Source organism: Oreochromis niloticus, linkage group LG1 (genome assembly GCF_001858045.2).
Source record: "Oreochromis niloticus isolate F11D_XX linkage group LG1, O_niloticus_UMD_NMBU, whole genome shotgun sequence".
In the NCBI taxonomy this organism is placed as follows: Eukaryota; Metazoa; Chordata; class Actinopteri; order Cichliformes; family Cichlidae; genus Oreochromis; species Oreochromis niloticus.
Genome location: NC_031965.2, coordinates 32,156,209 through 32,175,623, shown reverse-complemented (window position 1 = coordinate 32,175,623; position 19,415 = coordinate 32,156,209). Strand labels below are relative to the sequence as shown.

At 40.9% G+C, this 19,415-nt stretch overlaps 2 protein-coding genes and 2 long non-coding RNA genes across 5 annotated transcripts in view; 2 read left to right on the top strand and 2 right to left on the bottom strand.

The window, feature by feature from the left end:
* The window catches only part of chst8 (carbohydrate (N-acetylgalactosamine 4-0) sulfotransferase 8), a 409,028-nt gene that overhangs the window by 219,361 nt on the left and 170,252 nt on the right, over nt 1-19,415 (top strand). The gene's annotated exons all lie outside the window — the stretch shown is intronic.
* LOC109202686 (uncharacterized) lies at nt 2,541-3,529 on the bottom strand. Its single transcript, XM_019360619.2, has 2 exons — nt 3,395-3,529; nt 2,541-3,303 (listed from the first exon to the last, which is right to left on the bottom strand). The coding sequence occupies exons 1-2, from the start codon at nt 3,467-3,469 to the stop codon at nt 2,656-2,658; spliced, it is 723 nt and encodes a 240-aa protein (XP_019216164.1). The 5' UTR covers nt 3,470-3,529; the 3' UTR covers nt 2,541-2,655.
* LOC109202729 (uncharacterized) lies at nt 8,474-8,922 on the bottom strand. The gene is made up of 3 exons (XR_002062647.2): nt 8,867-8,922; nt 8,735-8,796; nt 8,474-8,641 (listed from the first exon to the last, which is right to left on the bottom strand). It is a non-coding gene; the product is annotated as an uncharacterized LOC109202729 (long non-coding RNA).
* On the top strand, nt 12,171-13,107 carry LOC112847048 (uncharacterized). The gene is made up of 3 exons (XR_003220359.1): nt 12,171-12,504; nt 12,601-12,912; nt 13,017-13,107. It is a non-coding gene; the product is annotated as an uncharacterized LOC112847048 (long non-coding RNA).

Below are 19,415 nucleotides of genomic sequence, written 5' to 3'. Positions count from 1 at the left end.
GAGCCTGGCAGAGGAAGCCAAGGCAGACTGGAAAAACTCCTTGAGCAAAGTGGTGCATGCGTATAACTGCACACGCAGTGAAGCAACAGGATATGCCCCATATTATCTTCTCTATGGCAGAAACCCCCGCCTACCAGTGGACATCATGTTTGGCCTGGTTCCAGGTGACCAGAGTACTTTTCACAGTGATTATGTCCGTAAGTGGAGAAGTAGGATGCAAGAGGCATACAGATTGGCATCAGAAACAGCTCAGAAAGAGAGGAACAGAGCGAAAAGGCAGTACGATCAGAAGGCTCATGGAGTAGAACTGCAACCGGGATGTCGAGTGCTAGTACGGAACTTCAGAGACCGGGGTGGGCCCAGAAAGCTAAGGTCTTACTGGGAGGAGCGAGTACATGTTGTGTTAGAAAGAAAGCACAAAGATAGCCCTGTCTATGCCGTACAGCCAGAGAGAGGACCAGGGAAAGTGAGGGTTCTGCACAGGAACCTCCTACTGCCCTGTGACTTTCTCCCCGTTCAGGAGGAGAAGCTGGAGAAAAACAAGAATGGGAAGGAGGATGCCAAACAACAAAGAAAAGGAAAGACCCAAGAAAAGCAGCAGGAGAGTGACCACGCAGCAGTTCAGAGGATGAGGGTGACTGGGGAATTATCACCGCACAATCTGCAGAATCACCCACCCAGATCAGAAGTCAGCTGAGGGCAGAGGCAGAGGAGTTCCAGCCAGAAGAAGCTAACGGAGAACTGTCAAGTGGTGGTGTCAGCAGCGAGTGCCTAGACGAGGGTGAGAAAGGGGGACTGGAGTCAAGTGCAGAGGAGGAGGAGGCAGGGCGAAGTGAGCTGTCTGGGGAGGAGAACGGAAGAAGTCAAGAACAGGTGTCGTCATCTGATGAAGAAGACGAGGGAGAGCCCAACTCACAGCCAGTTCCCACAAGAAAGTATCCTTTTCGATGCAGAAATCCACCCAAGACACTCACGTATGACACCTTAGGTCAGCCGTCAGTCATAAACAGAAACAAATGATGTCCACAGCTAAGAAAAAAACTAAGTTCATTGTCACATGTTGAGTTTACTGTGGTGACAGTTTAAACAGAAAGGGAAGTGTTCACAGTAGCAAATGTTAAAAAGAGCAAATTTGACAGAGCAACAACTGCATATATTAGTTTGATAGTTCACATGAGTTAAACAGGGAGTACCAGAACCAGACTAGTTACACATAGAGGGATACCGGCTTGTATGTGGGATATACAGCAGTAAATGTGTGTCTGTGTAAAAGGTTACATGGTAGAGTGTTAGGTCTACACCTTCAGTCTGATACAGAGCACGCCTGAGTGGCAGAGAGACTTTACAGACATTGCCTGGCCAGTAGTGTCTGTTGCTAGTACATGACATAAAGGGGAGATGTATGTCATGCCAAAAACTGTTACCGGACAGAAAGTATCTTTAGAGGCTGACTCCCAGTGAAGCTACTGCTGTAACCTTCTGTTGAAGACATGTATTCTGGGAAATCTCTAATGTCGGGACGACATTCATTTTTGGAGGGGAGAGTGTGGGACTCATGTAATGGATGGACACAGATGGAAGTATTGTAATAGATATTGCCCCCCCCCTCCATAATTTCATGCATTCTTATCATTGTTACGTTATGCATTCAGTTCTTTATTACTATTTCTGACACATACTGTGCTCACTGGCAATCCAGCTAGAATATTCTGGTCAATGATGATTCCCATGGGTGGTGCTCACGCAGGCACTGTATCGGGCAGCTTTGGGGTCCTGTGTGTTTTACTGCACAGATAGCCTGCAGAGTGCAGCTACGCTAACTGAAGTGCATGTGTTTTGTATTTGCAGGTGAGCACAAGTGATGTGATGTATAAACAGAATGATGTTGACGTATGAGAAATGTATTAGAGTAAGGTACTGTCATTAATGGAACACAACGCTAATGTCGGAGTTTGTGATTTACATGATGTACCTGAACTGGTGTTAAACGGAATATCACATCGCAAATGATTACAGTTTTTTCTAATGGCTTGAGCACATTTTTTGTAACTATTGGCTATTTTTGCAAAACTCTACACACAAATAAGAAAACTCTTCACCCAATCAGCAAAACATTGTAGTTTTCATGTAAAAGCGAATAACCCTTGCTTAACTCTCCACACCTTTGTAAAAATGGTATTTTCGTATCCAACAGTTAACACAAGCCATCATATTACAGTTTCTTCTGATTGCTTAAGCACATTTTTTTGTAACTATTGGCTATTTTTGCAAAACTCTACACACAAGTAAGAAAACCTGTCACCCAATTATCAAAACATTGTAGTTCTCTTGCAAAAGCGAACACAGCTAGATTAACTCTTCACACCTTCGTAAAAATGGTGTTTTCGTATCAAACAGTACACACAAGCCATCATCTACTAAGCACACAATGCGCCAACTGCACACTGATGGTATGAATACAAAACATATCTGGCTTTTGCATTCTCTGTGTACAGATGTCGATGTCAATTTGAGGTCACACTTTTGTCATAGTGTCATGTAAACATACAAGGATCCAAACATCAAGTATTGGTGTTTATTCACACTCATCAAAACCAAGACAAAGTCAGAACACAAAATAGGAATTTCACAAAAAAAAGGGGGAAAAAAAGACAATCAGCCTACATCATGTCGTCTTTCTGGGTCCGGCCACAAAATTTCGTCCACATCGCATGCGATATCCTCCAGTCCAAGGCACCGGGGAAAATATCTCCTTGAATGCCGTATCCAGGCCTGACATGATGCCTGGTCAATATCTCCACATGCCTCCTCCATTGCCTGTAAAAGGGCTACCTGTTGATGAGGATGACGGTCGTACACTTTCCAGCACCAGGCAGAGAAGAACTCCTCGATGGGATTTAAGAATGGAGAGTATGGAGGGAGGTTGAGTGCCATGAAGGATGGGTGGTCTGTAAACCAGTTGCGGACCAAAGCAGCCCTATGGAAACTAACATTGTCCCATATGATGACATATCGGGTCTGCTCTGGTCTCTGAACAGTGAGCATGTCATGCAAGGTGTCCAGGAATGCAATAATGTGTGCAGTGTTGTATGGGCCTATGGTTGCATGATGGTGAACAACACCATTTTGGCTTATAGCTGCACACATGGTTATGTTACCACCACGTTGTCCTGGGACATTGATAATGGCACGGTGTCCAATAATGTTCCTGCCACGTCTCCTGGTTTTACTGAGGTTAAAACCGGCCTCATCCACAAAAAGTAGCTCATGTCCCATTGCATCTGCTTCTAGTTCCATCACTCTCTGGACAAGACAAAACAAATGCAACACATCAGGCCCATGCACAGCACTACAGTATGCACTTCCAAATTCAGAACCAATGACACTAGCTTACCTGCACATAGTCATATCGCAGTTGCTTTACACGTTCTGTGTTTCTCTCGAAAGGAACTCTATAAATTTGCTTCATTCTTATTCTGTGGCGCGCAAGTACACGACTTAGTGCAGAAATGCTTGCACTGTGTATAATTTGAAAGATGGTGTCATTATCAATTATGCGCTGCTGTATTTCGCGCAGTCTTATTGCATTATTGACAATCACCATGTTCACTATATGGGTCTCTTGCTCTGGAGTGAACATTCTGCCTCTGCCCCCAACATCTGGACATCTAGCAATTCTGTAAAGTAACAATTTCAGAATTTTTGCATGTATGGTACTGTTGTGTTTCTCATTAGCATGGCAGTGCTACAAATCTTAGTGCAAAGTGACTGTACTAACCGACTCTCATTTCAAAATGTCCTTATGATGCTTGCTACAGTGTAGCGGCTCAAGTTAGGCTGAACCCGTTGGCCAGCTTCCCTCAGGGTCATTCCATGGTTGATGACATGGTCCACTATTTTAGCTCCGATGTCATCAGCAATTCTATTTCTTACTCTTCTTACCCTTCCTCTCCCCCCTCCTCGTCCTCCTCTTGCTCCTCCTTGTCCTTGTTGTCCTCTTTGTCCTACTTCTTCACCTCCACGTCCTCTTCCTTGGCCTCCTCTACTTCTCACTCTTCCTGCTCCCTCCATTGTACTCCACACACACAGCTTACCTGTATTATAGTGCTTAGGCTGATTGCAAAGTGAACTAATTATCTAAAGAAGTTTTCACATGTGACAGTGTGCCAGACAGTTGGCAAAATAGTGTAAATAATGGCCGTAAATGTGTATAGTTTTGCTAGGAGTGTGTTGATCCTTTGCAAATTGAGTGTAAAGCAGTGAGTTGTGTTTACAGTTCTGCAAAAAGAGTGCTGTGCAGTGGATTGTAGCTACAGGTTTGCAAAGTGTGTGTTACAAAATGGCAAACTGAGTGCAAAGCAGTGTTTGTGCTTTTAGTTTTGCAAACTCAGTGAGTGGTTTTGCTATAAGTATTAATAGTTTTAGAAATTGTGCTATAAGAATCACAGTTAGGGTTTAAGCATTCAGAAAAAACTGTAAATGTTTGACCCCCTGATCTTCAACATGAGGCCTGAAGGCCGAATCTGCAAAACAAAAACTCCAGGTCTTCTGTCACAGACCTGCCCATGGCTGTTCATGCTACATCAAAGTAGTTAAGAAACAGACAAACATTTAAAAAAAAAAGACTACTATAGAAATTTCTTTTTCACAATGCGTCCACAGGAATAAAAAAAGAGAAAAAAAACAAGATATTTTCTGTGAATTAACAAAACTTTTCTGGAGAGTTGTGCTGATACATTTTATTGATTAACTAAAGGAGTATTTCTTTAACATACTGGCAAACTGAGATGATGTTTTGCATGCATGAACTTGTGTAAAAGATAAAGTTTTATAAAAAACCTGGACAGTCTACTCAGCGAGCATCCTCACTTAAAACACTAGTGAAATGCAATAGGGGATTCAAACAACAGCAAGAAATATTTGCTCAATAATACAAAAGTTTATTTTTATATTGTTTTTCACAACCACATTGTTCTTCACATAAACACATAATGCACAAAAAATAAAAGACAAATAAAACCTGGGCCCTGTTTCAGAAAGCCGGTTTAGTGCAAACTCTGAGTAAGTATACCCTGAGTTAACGAAAACTCTGGGTTTTCGGTTTCACAAAGCGAGTTTAGATTAATTCTGAGTGAGTTACTATGACGACACACTCCGTGAAGCTAACCTGCCCCCTAGCAGGTTTACTTCAACTAACCCTGACTTTCTCCGCCTCTTTGTCTGAAACCTGACTGTAGGAAGTGTCAGACATGGCGTGGCCCTTCCTTGAAGAGCCAGTAGATGTTGAAGCCCAAATTCTCCGCAGAGCTCTCCGCCGGGAGAGAGTGATTAGAGCGCGTTTGGACATTTTATCATTTCCTGATGATTTTCTGTGTGAACGTTACCGTTTTTCAGCACAATCTATAATTTATTTGAATAACATCCTCAGGCCTTATATTGCTCATGTGACACATCGCGGACATTCTCTCAGTTCTGTACATATTATTTGTATTGCACTTCGTTTTTTTGCAAACGGGAGCTTTCTGTATAATATTGGTGACGCTGAGCACGTTTCCAAGGCTACCGTCTGTCGGGCAGTCAGGAATGTGACAGTTGCACTGAAACGTCTCCTGTACTCGTTTGTGGTGTTCCCCGGTCATAGACCCACAAAATTTATCAAAGAGGGATTCCACAAAATTGCAGGTATCAGGATGAACAAAACTTAATTCATGATGTGGTGATACTTGAACTACTACTTAAATTTTACATTTATTTTCAGGGTTCCCAGGCGTGCTTGGCTGTATAGATGGCACTCACATTCCAATCATTGCTCCTTCAGTAAATGAAGGAGACTATGTGAACAGGAAGTCTTTCCACAGCATTAATGTACAGGTACATAGTTCCCTGTAGCATTTCAAACTAACACATTATTTCATTATGGTAATGGATGCTAATTTGTGTTCTCTGCACTGTGAAGATCATATGTGATGCTGCCAACATTATCACAAATGTGGAAGCCAAGTGGCCAGGCTCTGTTCATGACTCACGAATTTTTCGTGAATGTACACTGAGCACAAAATTTGGACATGGTGAGTTGAAAATACTTTAAAATATATAAAGACCAATTGCTACAGGGACATTTGAACTGAAGTGTATCCTTCTGTCTTAGGAGAGTTCACTGGCTACTTGCTTGGTGATAGGGGGTATCCATGTTTACCCTATTTGCTTACCCCTTACCCTGACCCTGAACCGGGCCCACAGCAGCGATATAATCTGGCTCATTGCAGGACAAGAGCCAGAGTTGAAATGACTATCGGAATGCTTAACGCCCGGTTCCAGTGCCTTCAAAGACTCAGGGTCACCCCAGAAAGGGCATGTGACATTATTGTGGCATGTGTGATTCTTCACAACATTGCCACAATTAGAGGAGAACACTGTCCTTCTGAACCAAACATCCGCAGTGATCCAAACCATGAACATCCTGACCCTCCCACGGACATACAAGATGGAAGAGCAGTCATTTCCTTTGACCCATCACCTCAACATGTTGAATGAAGAATAAACAGATCTTTTGTTCAACTGGCTTTATTGGTCGCCTGTATTTCCTGTACACAAAGTATTAATAAGTATATTATTATGTTGTTCAAACACTGAAATAATTTGTCCATCTCTGACCACTTCACCCACCCTTAACTGATGTTCCAGCAGTAAAATCTCAATCTTGGTCTTTTGGATCTGCTGCTTGAAGTGTTCCATTTCCAAGTCGCATTTTTTTTATTTTCTTGATCAAATAGGTCTTGTACAGCTGCTTTACAGGGAGCTATTGAAACACAGAAAATAGCATTGACATTCATAGTACATGCCTACTTAGGTTGGTTGTAAATCAGTGCTGAACATCTTACTGAGGAAAGGTTTGTTGGAAAAGTGGCTGGACCCTCTTCCTCTGCATTTCCATCATCACTCTGTTAGAGACATAGAAAGTCCATGGTTTTATTATAGTACCACATTTTATTCAATTGTTATATTTTCCATTGTAAGATGTAAACCTCATAAAGTGTCTCTGTTGCTTCCTCCTCTGTAACAGCTGTCAATGTTTCTTCAGTATTTTCCTGTAGTAAAGAAATTAACAACATTGCTGTTCTACTGTAAACTCATATGATCTGTGGAGCATTAAGAGTACTCACAACTGCATGTTGGTCTGGCTCAACAGGAGGCTGCACCAGATGCAGTACACCATCACCATCAACTGATAGAATATGAGGTTTATACAGGTCACTTATAACTTACAAGGGACCAAATGGCAATGAACAAACATATACCAATCACCTTACACTTCATTGTCATTATGCTCTCAAAGACAACCAAGACTGAGGGAAGGCAAAATCATTAGGGAAATAACTTCACTACAAAATAATTCATTATGGTAAAGAGTTTATCAAATGAATGAGTAGCACTGCAAAGGTGACTGTGAAGAAAGGATGTATGCACATCATGTATTATTTTGAATTTACCTCTTATGTAGGCACTTGTGTCTTGCGGGGTTATTGACTCAGAGGATGTCCCCGCAGAGATGCCTTCAGCCACAGGGCGCCCACTGTTTTGGCTGAGGGCCAACTGCTCAGCCTCTGTGAGTGGTGGTGGTGGAGGACCCCCACCTGTTTTTCGGGCCTCCGCTTTTTTTCTGTTGGCTATAACGGGTCACATTTGAGCATACAGAGTAAGCAAATATGTACTTGTAATGTGCTCAGATAATTTCAATAAGCGCTTACAGAAAGAAAATTAATGTAGCCTCTAACTGCAGTTGATTTACATAGGACAAACAGACCAAGCACTATGGTTCATAATACAATTACACCTTACCTGTTTGGACTATATTTTTATATTTCATTTTTACTTGCTGCTAGGAACGTTTGGGGCCTGTTGGGTTGCACCTGCGCTCACATCACATCACAAAATAAAATGTATAAAATATAAAATAAAATTAAATATAATAAAATAACGTGTTAAATGGGTGGAAATCCCTAGATCAATGTTTAAATTAACACTCACGCATTGACTCTGTCGGCTATGTTTTGCCATGCATGCTCCCTTTCTTTTGCAGCTGAGGCTGTGTTACTTTTTTTCCGCAAAATTTGCATGTTATCGGCATATGCTGCCATCAGAATTTCGGCCTCAAGCGCTGTAAAATACATTGACCGCGCCTTCTTTCCCTCCGTCTCCATGGTGACTCGCTTAATCTGTGCTCCACTAATCAGGGCTTTATGTATCCTCGTGCGCGCGCTTAACTTGGGGTTAAAGCAACTCCGCGTTGATTGAACTAATTGTTATCAGCCTTTCTGAAACCGAATATTCCGAGTTGGACAGTTCGGGGTTACTCAACCCTGAGTATCATTTTTAACTCTGAGTTTTCTAAACCGGCTTTCTGAAACAGGGCCCTGAGCTCAAATGACCAATTGAAAAACAATGAACTCAACAGCATAAATACAATACAGGGTTACTCCACAGGTAAGAGTAAAAATTAATCTACAAATGCAAAAAAGAAAGTTTTAAGACAGTCAGGCTGAGAAAGCGCTCTGGTTTGAATAAGCCTTTAATGGTGATGGAAATACTGGAAATACTGATGCAGCAGACAGACTTCACACCTTCCTCATTTTGGCAGTGACTAGAGAGGAAAAACAGACAAGCAGGAGCTTCAGTTTTTCTCTGTAAATACTTTGCATTTATTTCTGTGTGTGTTTCTTTTAGCACGACTTACGATCTTTGACCCACTGAGCGTCTGGATCAGCACAAAGTTGTTTTCCATTTTTTGTGTCAAAACTGGAAATAAAAGACAGAAAATTATAGAGATTGTATGTGTTTGTATGTAGGACAACATGTGCTGACTTACATTATAGCCTTCACACAGTGATGTCTTGCAGCCTGCTCACGTTTCCCCCACCACGTCAGCACTCACATTGTCTTTGGTGACGTCAACGCAGCACGGGAGAGAGAGGGATATTATACCCCTTATGTCAAAAATATTCATGAGCTTTTTGAGTGTTAGGTTCTAATGAATTATTCATGAGCTCAGGAAGTAATTAAATTATGATATTAATTAAATTATGATATTCATAAAAATATGATATTCATAAAAATTATGATTTTCATAAAATTATGATATTCATCCAAAATATGCTAGTTCATTGCTTTTCTTCCCCCCAAAAAAGAACTAATTGATTATTTTACAAAGTTTTTATATCAAATAGCATTCTTTTATTTTTTAATCCATTAAAAAACTTTTTCCTTTTTTTCCTAAAGAAACGCCATCTGGTGGTGGGTCAGCGCATGACAGCGCATGAGTGCACAGTGCGCGCACGAGCGCGCCTGTGTGTCTAGGCGCGCTCGTGCGCGCGCCTGTGTCTGGGACCGTGCTTCTGTGGGGCTCCGTGTTTATGGGTGAAAATGTGTTAAACCAGTATAAATGTGCTTAGTTAAACTTGTGCTTTTGTAACGTTCACTATGGCCAGACATACAGGGTGCATGCCTTGTGGGAAAACTTTATTTCAATTTATATGCATTTCTTTTATCCGAACAAAGAAATTTAAAATCAAACTCAGAGTCAGGCACGTGCAGAGGGGGGGGCGGAAGGGGCTTGAGCACCCGCCCCTTTCCTGATGGGTGCCCAAAGTGCCCTTTTGTTGAGGCAATTTTTTTTGTTAAGTTTTAATTATTTTTTTTTTTAAATGTGTGTGTGCGTGTGGAGTCCTGTCTGTGCCCCTCAACAATAATATTTAACTATTAATCACATTTTTGCTAAATAAAAGGATCTGGCTTGCATCAGTCACATGATCACCATTAACCAATGATCGCCCTTGACGGCAGAACGCCCTGGTTACGAGCCGGGAACGAGCTCACAAAGAGCACGCGCATTTTTTGCGGTCCGGAGCTGTAGGAGAAACACAAATTAACTCCGAGACACAGACTGATGCGACACAACCAGTAAGTAGCTGTACAGCGCACACTGTAGTCTAAAGCACACAGGAGTATTAGCTTATCACGTACACGTTGGTAAGTTGTGGCAACTGACGAACTGAAACAAATGAGCGTGCTGTGTGTGCAACAGCACGACAAACTTTACCTGTCCTTTTATTAACTGCACAGGTAGTGCTGGTCATAGCTGCTGGCTCACTGGGTAAGGCTGTCATGGGTCTGTAGCTCTGTCCACCGTTTTAGGGAACATATTTAGTTTTAAAGTAAGTTACAGGGCTTTTCCTGCCTTTCTGGAGGGCTTATATTTCACTTAAAACGATCTAATATGCATGTCCACATAATAATGGATTATTATAATTATAATATTTAAAAAAACACGCTGTATTTTAAAGAACATACATTAAGAAACAGATTATATTAGATTTATATTTTAAATAAGACAAAATGCTGATTTTACAGCAGCAAAATTATTGTATCTCTACAGTTTAAAAATGTAATAAGCTTTCTGCCTGCACAGAGTGGATAGTGAAACAAATGGAATCATCATAAATACATTATTATAAATTTATTACTTTTTTTCCCTCATTGCTTTATTATTGTAGCTCTAGTAATAAATAATAAGGGAAGGATTCTGGATCAGCACCATGATGGAAACTTGTGCCCACAGTATATACAGTATTCTGAAGGAGGTCTAAAATGTCACTGTGTGTGCATGTGTGTGTTTTATGTATATGGATTTTTGAATTATTACTCATAATATCACATTGTCCAGACATGGCTGGTAAGGACATGAGGAGGAAACAGTAGGAGCTGTGTGAGGCTACTAAAGGCAGTGGATCCCTCAGCAGCTGGATTACAAAGAGCACAGGTAACATTAACACATGTACCAGTTGTTGGAGAGGTATTCCAGTATAAAAATAATAATAAGCACAACTGAAATGTTTTGCTTCTATAACATTTTTCTGTCATCATTTTATTATAGATTAAGTGTAAGAGTTGTTAAGTGTGGATAATTAAATTATAGTTTATTGCAATAGCAAGTTGTGCCTTGTTCTCAGATGGACAGCAAGTGGAGAGTGATAGATGAGATGAGGGGATGGAAGAGAGGCAAAGAGTGATTCACAGGCAGGGTCTAGTTTATTTCTCAGTTTTTTGTTGCCTTATGGTTCCAAGCGCTGTCACCAATCTTTGCATTTTGTTATTATCTCATGACGCTTGTTTAATCAGCTACCATCTCTCCTATGGACTTTTTAATGTCTACAGTCTCAGATCAGCACAGCCCTCCAGCACTATCAGCAGCAGGAGCAGCAGCAACCCCTCAACAGCAACATTGTACCCATCAGGTAAAACATAGGCTACGTTTGCTTTGCCTCACAACAGTGATATAGTATGATGCAATCCCATATTAGATTCTTGATGAATGTGTGTTGTTGTTATTCAGCCTGGTTCAATGTGCCCCTTTTTAGCTTTGAGCACCCGCCCCTATAAACGTCTCTGCACGGCCCTGCTCAGAGTCACAAAAAAACACTCGCGATCTCCGCGGGTCCCACCCGATCCTTAGGCAAATAAGCAGGGAGAAACTCCTCAAAAACCCTCCGCGTTTTTTCTCCAAAATACGTAAAACAAAAAACCCCTAGAAATAACCTGTAGTCAACCTCCTATCCCCAAGCCTTATATTCGATAACAGGGGAAAATCCTGAAACCAAATCCTTAGGCATTTTTTCTCAAATTCCGCTCAGAGTCTAAGTCCTACATCACTCTTACTCGCACCGAACCGCTGCCAGAGCAGCATCTTTTTCCTTCTTGTTCGTTCCCCGGCTCATCCCCGAATGCTGCTTACCTCGTTTGAAAGGTTGCGCCCGAGACCAACTCCACCTCCCAGGTAAACCTTACTGCCCCGCTGCCAATCACATAACAAAGGTGCGGCTCCATTCACACCCCGCTCACCCAATCGCGCTCAGCTTGGATTTTCATGATCCCCCCCGCTCAGGTTAAAAACTGGCGTCTTGTCTCACATGCCATCTGACTTCGGACGCGTGGACAACTACCTCCACTCAGACCGAATCCACAATAATACCCCGGTCTCCAGACCACTTGACAATTGGCGGCACTTTTACCTGTGTGCATATCAATCGGTAAGTGTTACTCTTGCTTTCCTTTTTTTTTTTTAACCATTTTCTCTCAAAAGCTTTTCAAAGCCATCCAGAAAATAGCTAGTCTAACACCTGTAATACACTTAAAAAAATATATATATATATATAAGCTCCAGTTTATCACTCAGAGCTAAAAAGTGATTGAGTACACTAGCAGCGATCATGTTCTCTTCAGGTACCTCTTTTTTTTCTTACTCCTGTTCATATAATGCTTATATTTTATTGTATTTCCTGCTGTTTAAATACTCCTAGTTATTCCTTTTTACACTCTCAAATAAGCCTGTTTGATTAATGCTTATATTTTACTGTATTTCCTGTTGTTTAAATACTCCTTGTTATTTCTTTTTAGACTCTGAAATAAGCCTGCTTGATTCTTCTCTTTTGGATCATCTCGATCAAATCGGTAGGTCTGCTTCATTCTTCTTCTCCCTCTTAACAGTTAATTGTACAAGAAAAACAAAAACAGTAACCCTCTTTTTAACTTATCAAACTTTTTCAGACATATCGGATTTGGACAACTATGTTTTTTCGAGTTCACCTAGTTCTTCGCCCAGTTCTTCACCACCACCGGTTTTAGAGCGAGCTACAGGCAAGAACATCCGTCTCTCGACCCGCGAGAGGCAGGCCTTGCTTTCTGCAAGGGCTTGCCCAGCTTCAGCTCCCCAGCGTCCCTCGGGGAAAAACCTGAATCTAACCGCCTGGGAGAGGGAACAACTGTTCGCGGCACACGCTCCCAGTCCCGGCTTCGGAGCTTCTCCTCCTGCATCGGGGCCAAGACATCCACAGTCCCTGCCTCGGAGATCCAATCTAGGTCAGTCACTCTCGCTTTTTCTTTTTCTCTCATTTTATAAAAAACTATCGCCTTTTCTATTAAACATCACTAACTAATTTGCATCTTACCCCTCAATTTCTTAGGGCATCTCAGAAGGAGGCGTAGGAGGACCATTAGGCCACTCAGGACAAGGCAAACACGCAGACAGCGAAACCAGCTCGCCTCCATCGCTCTTCGAGCTGTATCTCTGTTCGCTGAATTAGTGCAACTCATCTTATAATAAGGTTTTATTTTATTCTATTGTTTTTATTTTTTATTTTTCTAATTCTTTAAAAAAAAAATATATATACGTATATATACATATATCTATATATATATATATATATATATATATACACGTGTATATATATATATATATATATATATATTTCGCAGCTCTAAATAGCGCTTTAGAAGCCTTAGCACAAATACAGCACGAGGTGCAAATACCTCCAGAATTACTGAGTCAAATAAACAGGTTAAATCAAAATATTTTTAATGATAGCCAGCATTCGCTCAGCTCTACACCACGCAGTGAGTCTGTTAACCACAGTCCACCCCCACCGTTGTTAAGCGGTTTCAACAATAGTCCACATTTGCTCAGTTCTCCCCCAATAAACAATGCTCACGATCAGCCCTTTCAACAAGGGGGTAATCCAGACCAGAGCTGCGCCAGCAATTCATCACAACCATCTATAGTTGTCAGAAATAAATTTAATAACGTTCAAATTAGAGAAATTTTGAATTTCCCTCCTCCAAACGATATACCTGATTATGCACACTATTATCAAGGCGTAATGGGCGGGGCCCGTGAAATTTCAGACAGGATTTTCTCCCATGCACGTCCAGATGATCTTATACAATTAGAGTTGATAGGACCTCAGTTGCAGAATAATGTTTCAGTCATTTTAAGGGACAATCGTGATTTGAGTGAATTTGAAAATTTATTTCTCAGGGCGGTACAGTCAAACTGGTCAGTAATGTGCGAGGGCTCGCTCGAGCTTGTAGCTCAGATCGTTAGACCCCCAGCCGGTAGTGGAAAGAGGATGCTTAAACACATACTCGACAATGAAATTGTCAGAAAGAAAAGGCGCTTTTTATATATTGTTCATAACCCTGCAAATAAGTTATGTTTTGCTATAAGTCTTGCCCACCTTCTGCACCCCTATTTTAACGATCAACAAGCAGAGGTTTTCGGTAGAGAAATTCAACAAAAAGCTGGTCTAAATGATCAAACGCCTGTTGGTTTTAATCAAATAATTACATTTGAAAGGTTACTCGGATGTAAAATTATAGTATTTTACCGTAACGAACACGATCGCAGCCTTTGTAAATTTGAAACTAGTACACCAAATACAGAAAGACCGCTTTGTTTATTTTTATTTGATAATCATTACTATGCTATCAAAAATCTAAAAGGATTTATAGGAACACACTATCTCTGTAATCATTGTTACATGGGGTACAACCACGTGTTAGCCCACTTTTGTCCTGCTCGCTGTTCAGTCTGTATGCAGCCTGACTGTAACCAATATTCCCTCTCTCCTATTGTGTGTCGCGATTGTAACCGCACCTGTCGGTCTCCCTATTGTTTCAAGAGCCATAAAAAACTCGTTGACAGGCGTGAAAGATCCGCCAGCAACTGTCAGCTCTATAAAAAATGTGTCAAGTGTTCCAGACTTTATTATTTAGCAGCAAACGAAAAACCTCACAAATGTCAAAACAGGAAATGCCCAATCTGTCGCCAGGAAATCTCCACTGATCAGCAAACGCATCAGTGCTACATGCAGGTTTTAGAACGCGAGACAAAACACAACAACAAGTTGATTTTTTACGATTTTGAAACGTTTGTAAATGAAACCGGTGAGCACACTCCTTTTCTGGTTTGTACGAAAGCTTTAGACGGTAAATCCTGGAACTGTGTTGGTGAGGACTGTGCAGAAAAGTTTCTCGCTCATTTTAGACGTCCACTCTTTAAGGGCTGTATTTTTATCGCCCATAATGCAAAAGGTTTTGACGGGTACCTTATTTTATCCCGAATGGCTAAACAAGGCTTAAAACCACATTTAATTATGCAAGGATCCAAAGTGATCAGTTTTACAGACCCAGACTTTAATCAACGATACATGGATTCCAGCTGCTTTCTCCCTATGCCTCTGTCAGGTATCCCAAAAGCAATGGGATTTTCAGACAGCGTAAAGGGTTTCTTTCCTCACTCTTTCAGTTCCAGAGAAACTCTAAAATATGTAGGCCCCTACCCTCCACCCTCAGCTTACAGCATAGAGAGAATGACAACAAAAGGCAGGGATGATTTTTACAAATGGTATGATTCAGTCAGCTCCGGTACCTTCAATTTCATGAAAGAGGCCCTGTCATACTGCGAAAACGATGTTGAGATTCTAGCTGAGGGCTGCAAATTGTTTAGAAACGGGTTTATTGAAGAAACAGGAGTAGATCCTTTCAGCCGCAACACGCTTGCAAGTGCCTGCCTAAAAACTTTTTTAACAAACTTCATGCCAGCCAATTCTTTAGCAATACCATGTCCCCTAAATTACCGTAATCAGGTCAAATCATTTTCCTCTGCCTCAATTCAATGGCTAGAATATCTCTCGTACACGCAAGGTGTTTTTATCAGACATGCGCTAAATCAAGGAGAAAAAAAGCTGGGTAGTTATTATGTAGATGGATATGCCCTAATTAATAATAAACCATATGTCTGGGAATTTTTGGGGTGTTACTTTCATGGGTGTGTTAAGTGTTTTTCAAATCAGGCCGACATTAATCCCTTGTTAGACCTAACTTTTGCAGAGCTAAACAGCCGCACTGAAGAAAGACTTGCTAAATTGAGAACTGAGTATAATGTGTGTCTTGTTACAATCTGGGAGCACGAGTGGACCGAGTTAAAGCGTATTGATCAGAGTGTAATTAGTTTTCTCAAACATTACGAAGCGCCAGAACCTTTGAACCCCCGCCATGCCCTCTTTGGAGGGCGTACAAGCCCTGCACAGCTGCGCTGCAGTGCAGGCCCTGGGGAGAGAATCGGTTATGTGGATGTTACCTCGCTGTATCCGTTTGTAAATAGCACCTGTAGTTACCCCTTAGGACATCCTCAAATAATCTTTCGAAATTTTCAGCACCCTAAAAACTACTTTGGGTTTATCAAAGCGGTTGTATACCCACCCAGAGCACTCTATTTTCCAGTTTTACCTTTTAAAACTAAGTCAGGAAAGCTTCTCTTTACCCTCTGCCGCACCTGTGCTGAAATGAACAACCAACAGGGGGCGTGTAACCATAGCAACGAGGAGAGAGCACTCAAAGGGGTTTGGACCACTCCAGAATTTAACCTTGCCTTAGAAAAGGGGTATCAAATAAGTAGAATCACGGAGGTGTGGCACTTTGAGAAACAGAGTAACACAATATTCACAGACTATGTACATCATTTCCTGCGCAAAAAACAAGAAGCTTCAGGCTACCCATCAGATGTTGTAACTGAGGAGGATAAACAGCTTTACATTAAAGACTACCAGGCTAAGCAAGGCATCACTTTAGACCCTGAAAACATAAAACTAAACCCAGCTAAAAGACAAATGGCCAAACTGTGTTTAAACTCTTTTTGGGGAAAATTTGGCCAGAGAAATAATCTCACACAGAGCAAACTGGTGAGTGACCCCGAGGAATTCTTTAATCTGATGTTTTCTCCAAAATACAAAGTGACCTATTTCTCTTTTGTCAGTGACGATGTAGCGCTTATTCAATGGTGTTATGGCGATCTATGTACCCCATTGCCAAACTCCACAGATAACATCTTCATTGCGGCCTTCACTACTTCATATGGGCGTATGAAACTCTACAGTTATTTGGATCAGTTGCAGGAGAGAGCAATTTACTACGATACTGACAGTGTTGTTTATCTCACCAAACAAAATCAATCTGAACTAGAATTAGGTAGATATTTGGGTGACCTCACCAATGAACTAGAGCAGGATGATTTCATTACAGAGTTTGTTGCAGCTGGACCCAAAAGCTATGGCTATATGACCAAAAAAGGTAAAGTTGTCTTGAAAGCAAAAGGGATCACACAAACACATGATGTCTGCGAAAGGGTCAACTTTGAATCTGTGAAAAACCTGGTTGACAATTACATTGATAACAGTGAAGGAGGGTCTACACTTGAGGCACCACAGCACACTATCCTTCGTAATAAAGCTGGGTTTGCACTGAAAATTCATCATTCCCCAAAAAATTCCGGGTTGTTTATGACAAGCGTAGATTGCTGCCAGGAGGTCTGACTTTGCCCTTTGGTTATTGATTATTCTTTTCTTTTTTCTTTTTTTTTTTTTCTTTTTTTTTTAAATGTTTCAACCTGCTTTAATCGAGTTTGATCCCAGACTTCATGTGCCATTTTCCTGTATGGTTGTTGGGCCAAGTGGCTCGGGAAAGACATTTTTTGTGAAATCTGTATTGGAAAACTGTGTACATGTTTTGAACAAGCTTATTGACAATGTTGTGTGGGTTTATACATCTTTTCAACCTCTGTATTCTGAGCTTCAAGAGAAAAATAAAAGCATTAAATTCATTGAAGGTCTGCCTGAATCTTTTGAAGATGAGAGCTTGTTTCCCTCAAACCAAAGTCATCTCATTGTACTGGATGATGTTATTTTTCAAGCAGCTAATCATCCAGAAGTAGTCCGAATTTTCACGCAATACAGGCATCATAAAAATAGCAGCATTAAAAGAATCGAGAGAAACAGGAGAATACCAGAGATCATCTGAGGAAGATGTTATTGTTAAGAAAAAGAAGAAAAGGAAGAGAATTGCCTTATCACCCACATGGTTAAATTTCTGATGTAATCCAAACCATAAATAAAAGATTGTGTTTTTAAAGTTAATTTTCTCTCATGTTTTTATTTAACAATAAGCACAATACACCACTTTTTCACAGAAACATTTTCAGTTTTATTGAAATTATTTTGAGCACAAATGACAATCGTTAAAAGCTTTCAGAGAACACGAAGTTTGATTAAAATTGCTAGCTTTACATATCAATACACATGTGATAAATCGTTTTACAAAACACGAGACCATGGCATCATTTTTAATCTGATTAGAGCTATATAAAGAAAGTACATCATCATAACTCTTTCCACGCGATTTCTGGGCCAGAAAAAATATACAGTGCTGTCCACATACAGTGGAGAGTAGGGCTTGTAGCTGTCTTTGATGGAAAGATACTCGTTTAGCATGCTTTTTCAGAAACGTTACAATACTCTTAGGATAAAAAGCATAATGTGGGGGGAAACCAAACGAGTCATAAAAACTAGCGTTTCCATTTTCATCTAATGAAATCGCCAGCCAATGAGTTCCAGGCTTGTCCCTGGAGTCTGTATTTATAATAAAATATGCAGGGCGTTTAAATGAACGTTTGAGTAATGTTAATTCATCTTCTGCATATACACCAAAAAACCTGTCCCCAACTAGTAATCTCATTATACTCTCCAATTGATGGTTGTTCATAATTCAATACAAAAGGTATGGAGCCTCTCAGTAATAATCGACCAAAACTTGTCTTTTGGAGTTGATCTCGAGAATAGAATCATAACATGCATAAACAATCAGTGTGGTTGTGTGAGGCAGCGGTACTCTGAAACGCATTTCAAGTCTCAAGTTGCCATTTATCACCGGTGACAAGGCTTGACTGTCATCTGATGGATTCAAATTGAAAACAAACAGTGTATATCCTTGTTCAAACTCCTGTCTGTCAATGCATAAGGAGAGATCTTTTAGGTTTCTTCCGGTAGTGGTGTACAGGCTGTAAAACTCTTACGGAGTGATTCTCAGCAAAATTGGGTTGAAACGCTTTGGCTGGAATCTGCTTACTCTCATGACATAAAGCCAGGAACTCCAGATCGTTATGTTGAAAGTTGAAAGGACATAAATCATAACGGCCTGTAAATGCTTGATGATCGACCATTCCGATGACTAAATAACGGGGGAGTGAACCCAGAAACAGATTCTCATGATGTGATATCCGCGAATTCTCGGGTATTGAAAATGTTTTTACGTTAATCCGGGAGATGGGATAAAGTGCATTGGCTTGCATGAGAGCGGAAGCGTGGCCTACGCGTACAGCGGGGGACACAGTAACTTTCCGCACATACAATGAAGCTCCTAGAATATTCAGGTGGTAATTAGCATTCTGAGGCGCCATAAGGCTGAAAGCATCGTTGGCTCTCATGAGCTTAACCCTCAGATCCACATTATTGAGCAATAATCGTTCGCAGAAAAAAATATCAGAATGTAACGGTCCCATGACGTGGAACTCTCGCGACCGCTGACTGTAAGCTGCCCGCCGAACTAATCCCCGGTTAGGGCCATTGGTTACCACGTGTGAATCCAAAGCGCCAGCAGTATCTTTGTAAAACAACCCAGCGCTAAATTGAGTCTTCAAACTTTCTTCTGAGTAATTTAAATATGTTTCTATTATAGCCCTGTAGGGGTGGGTT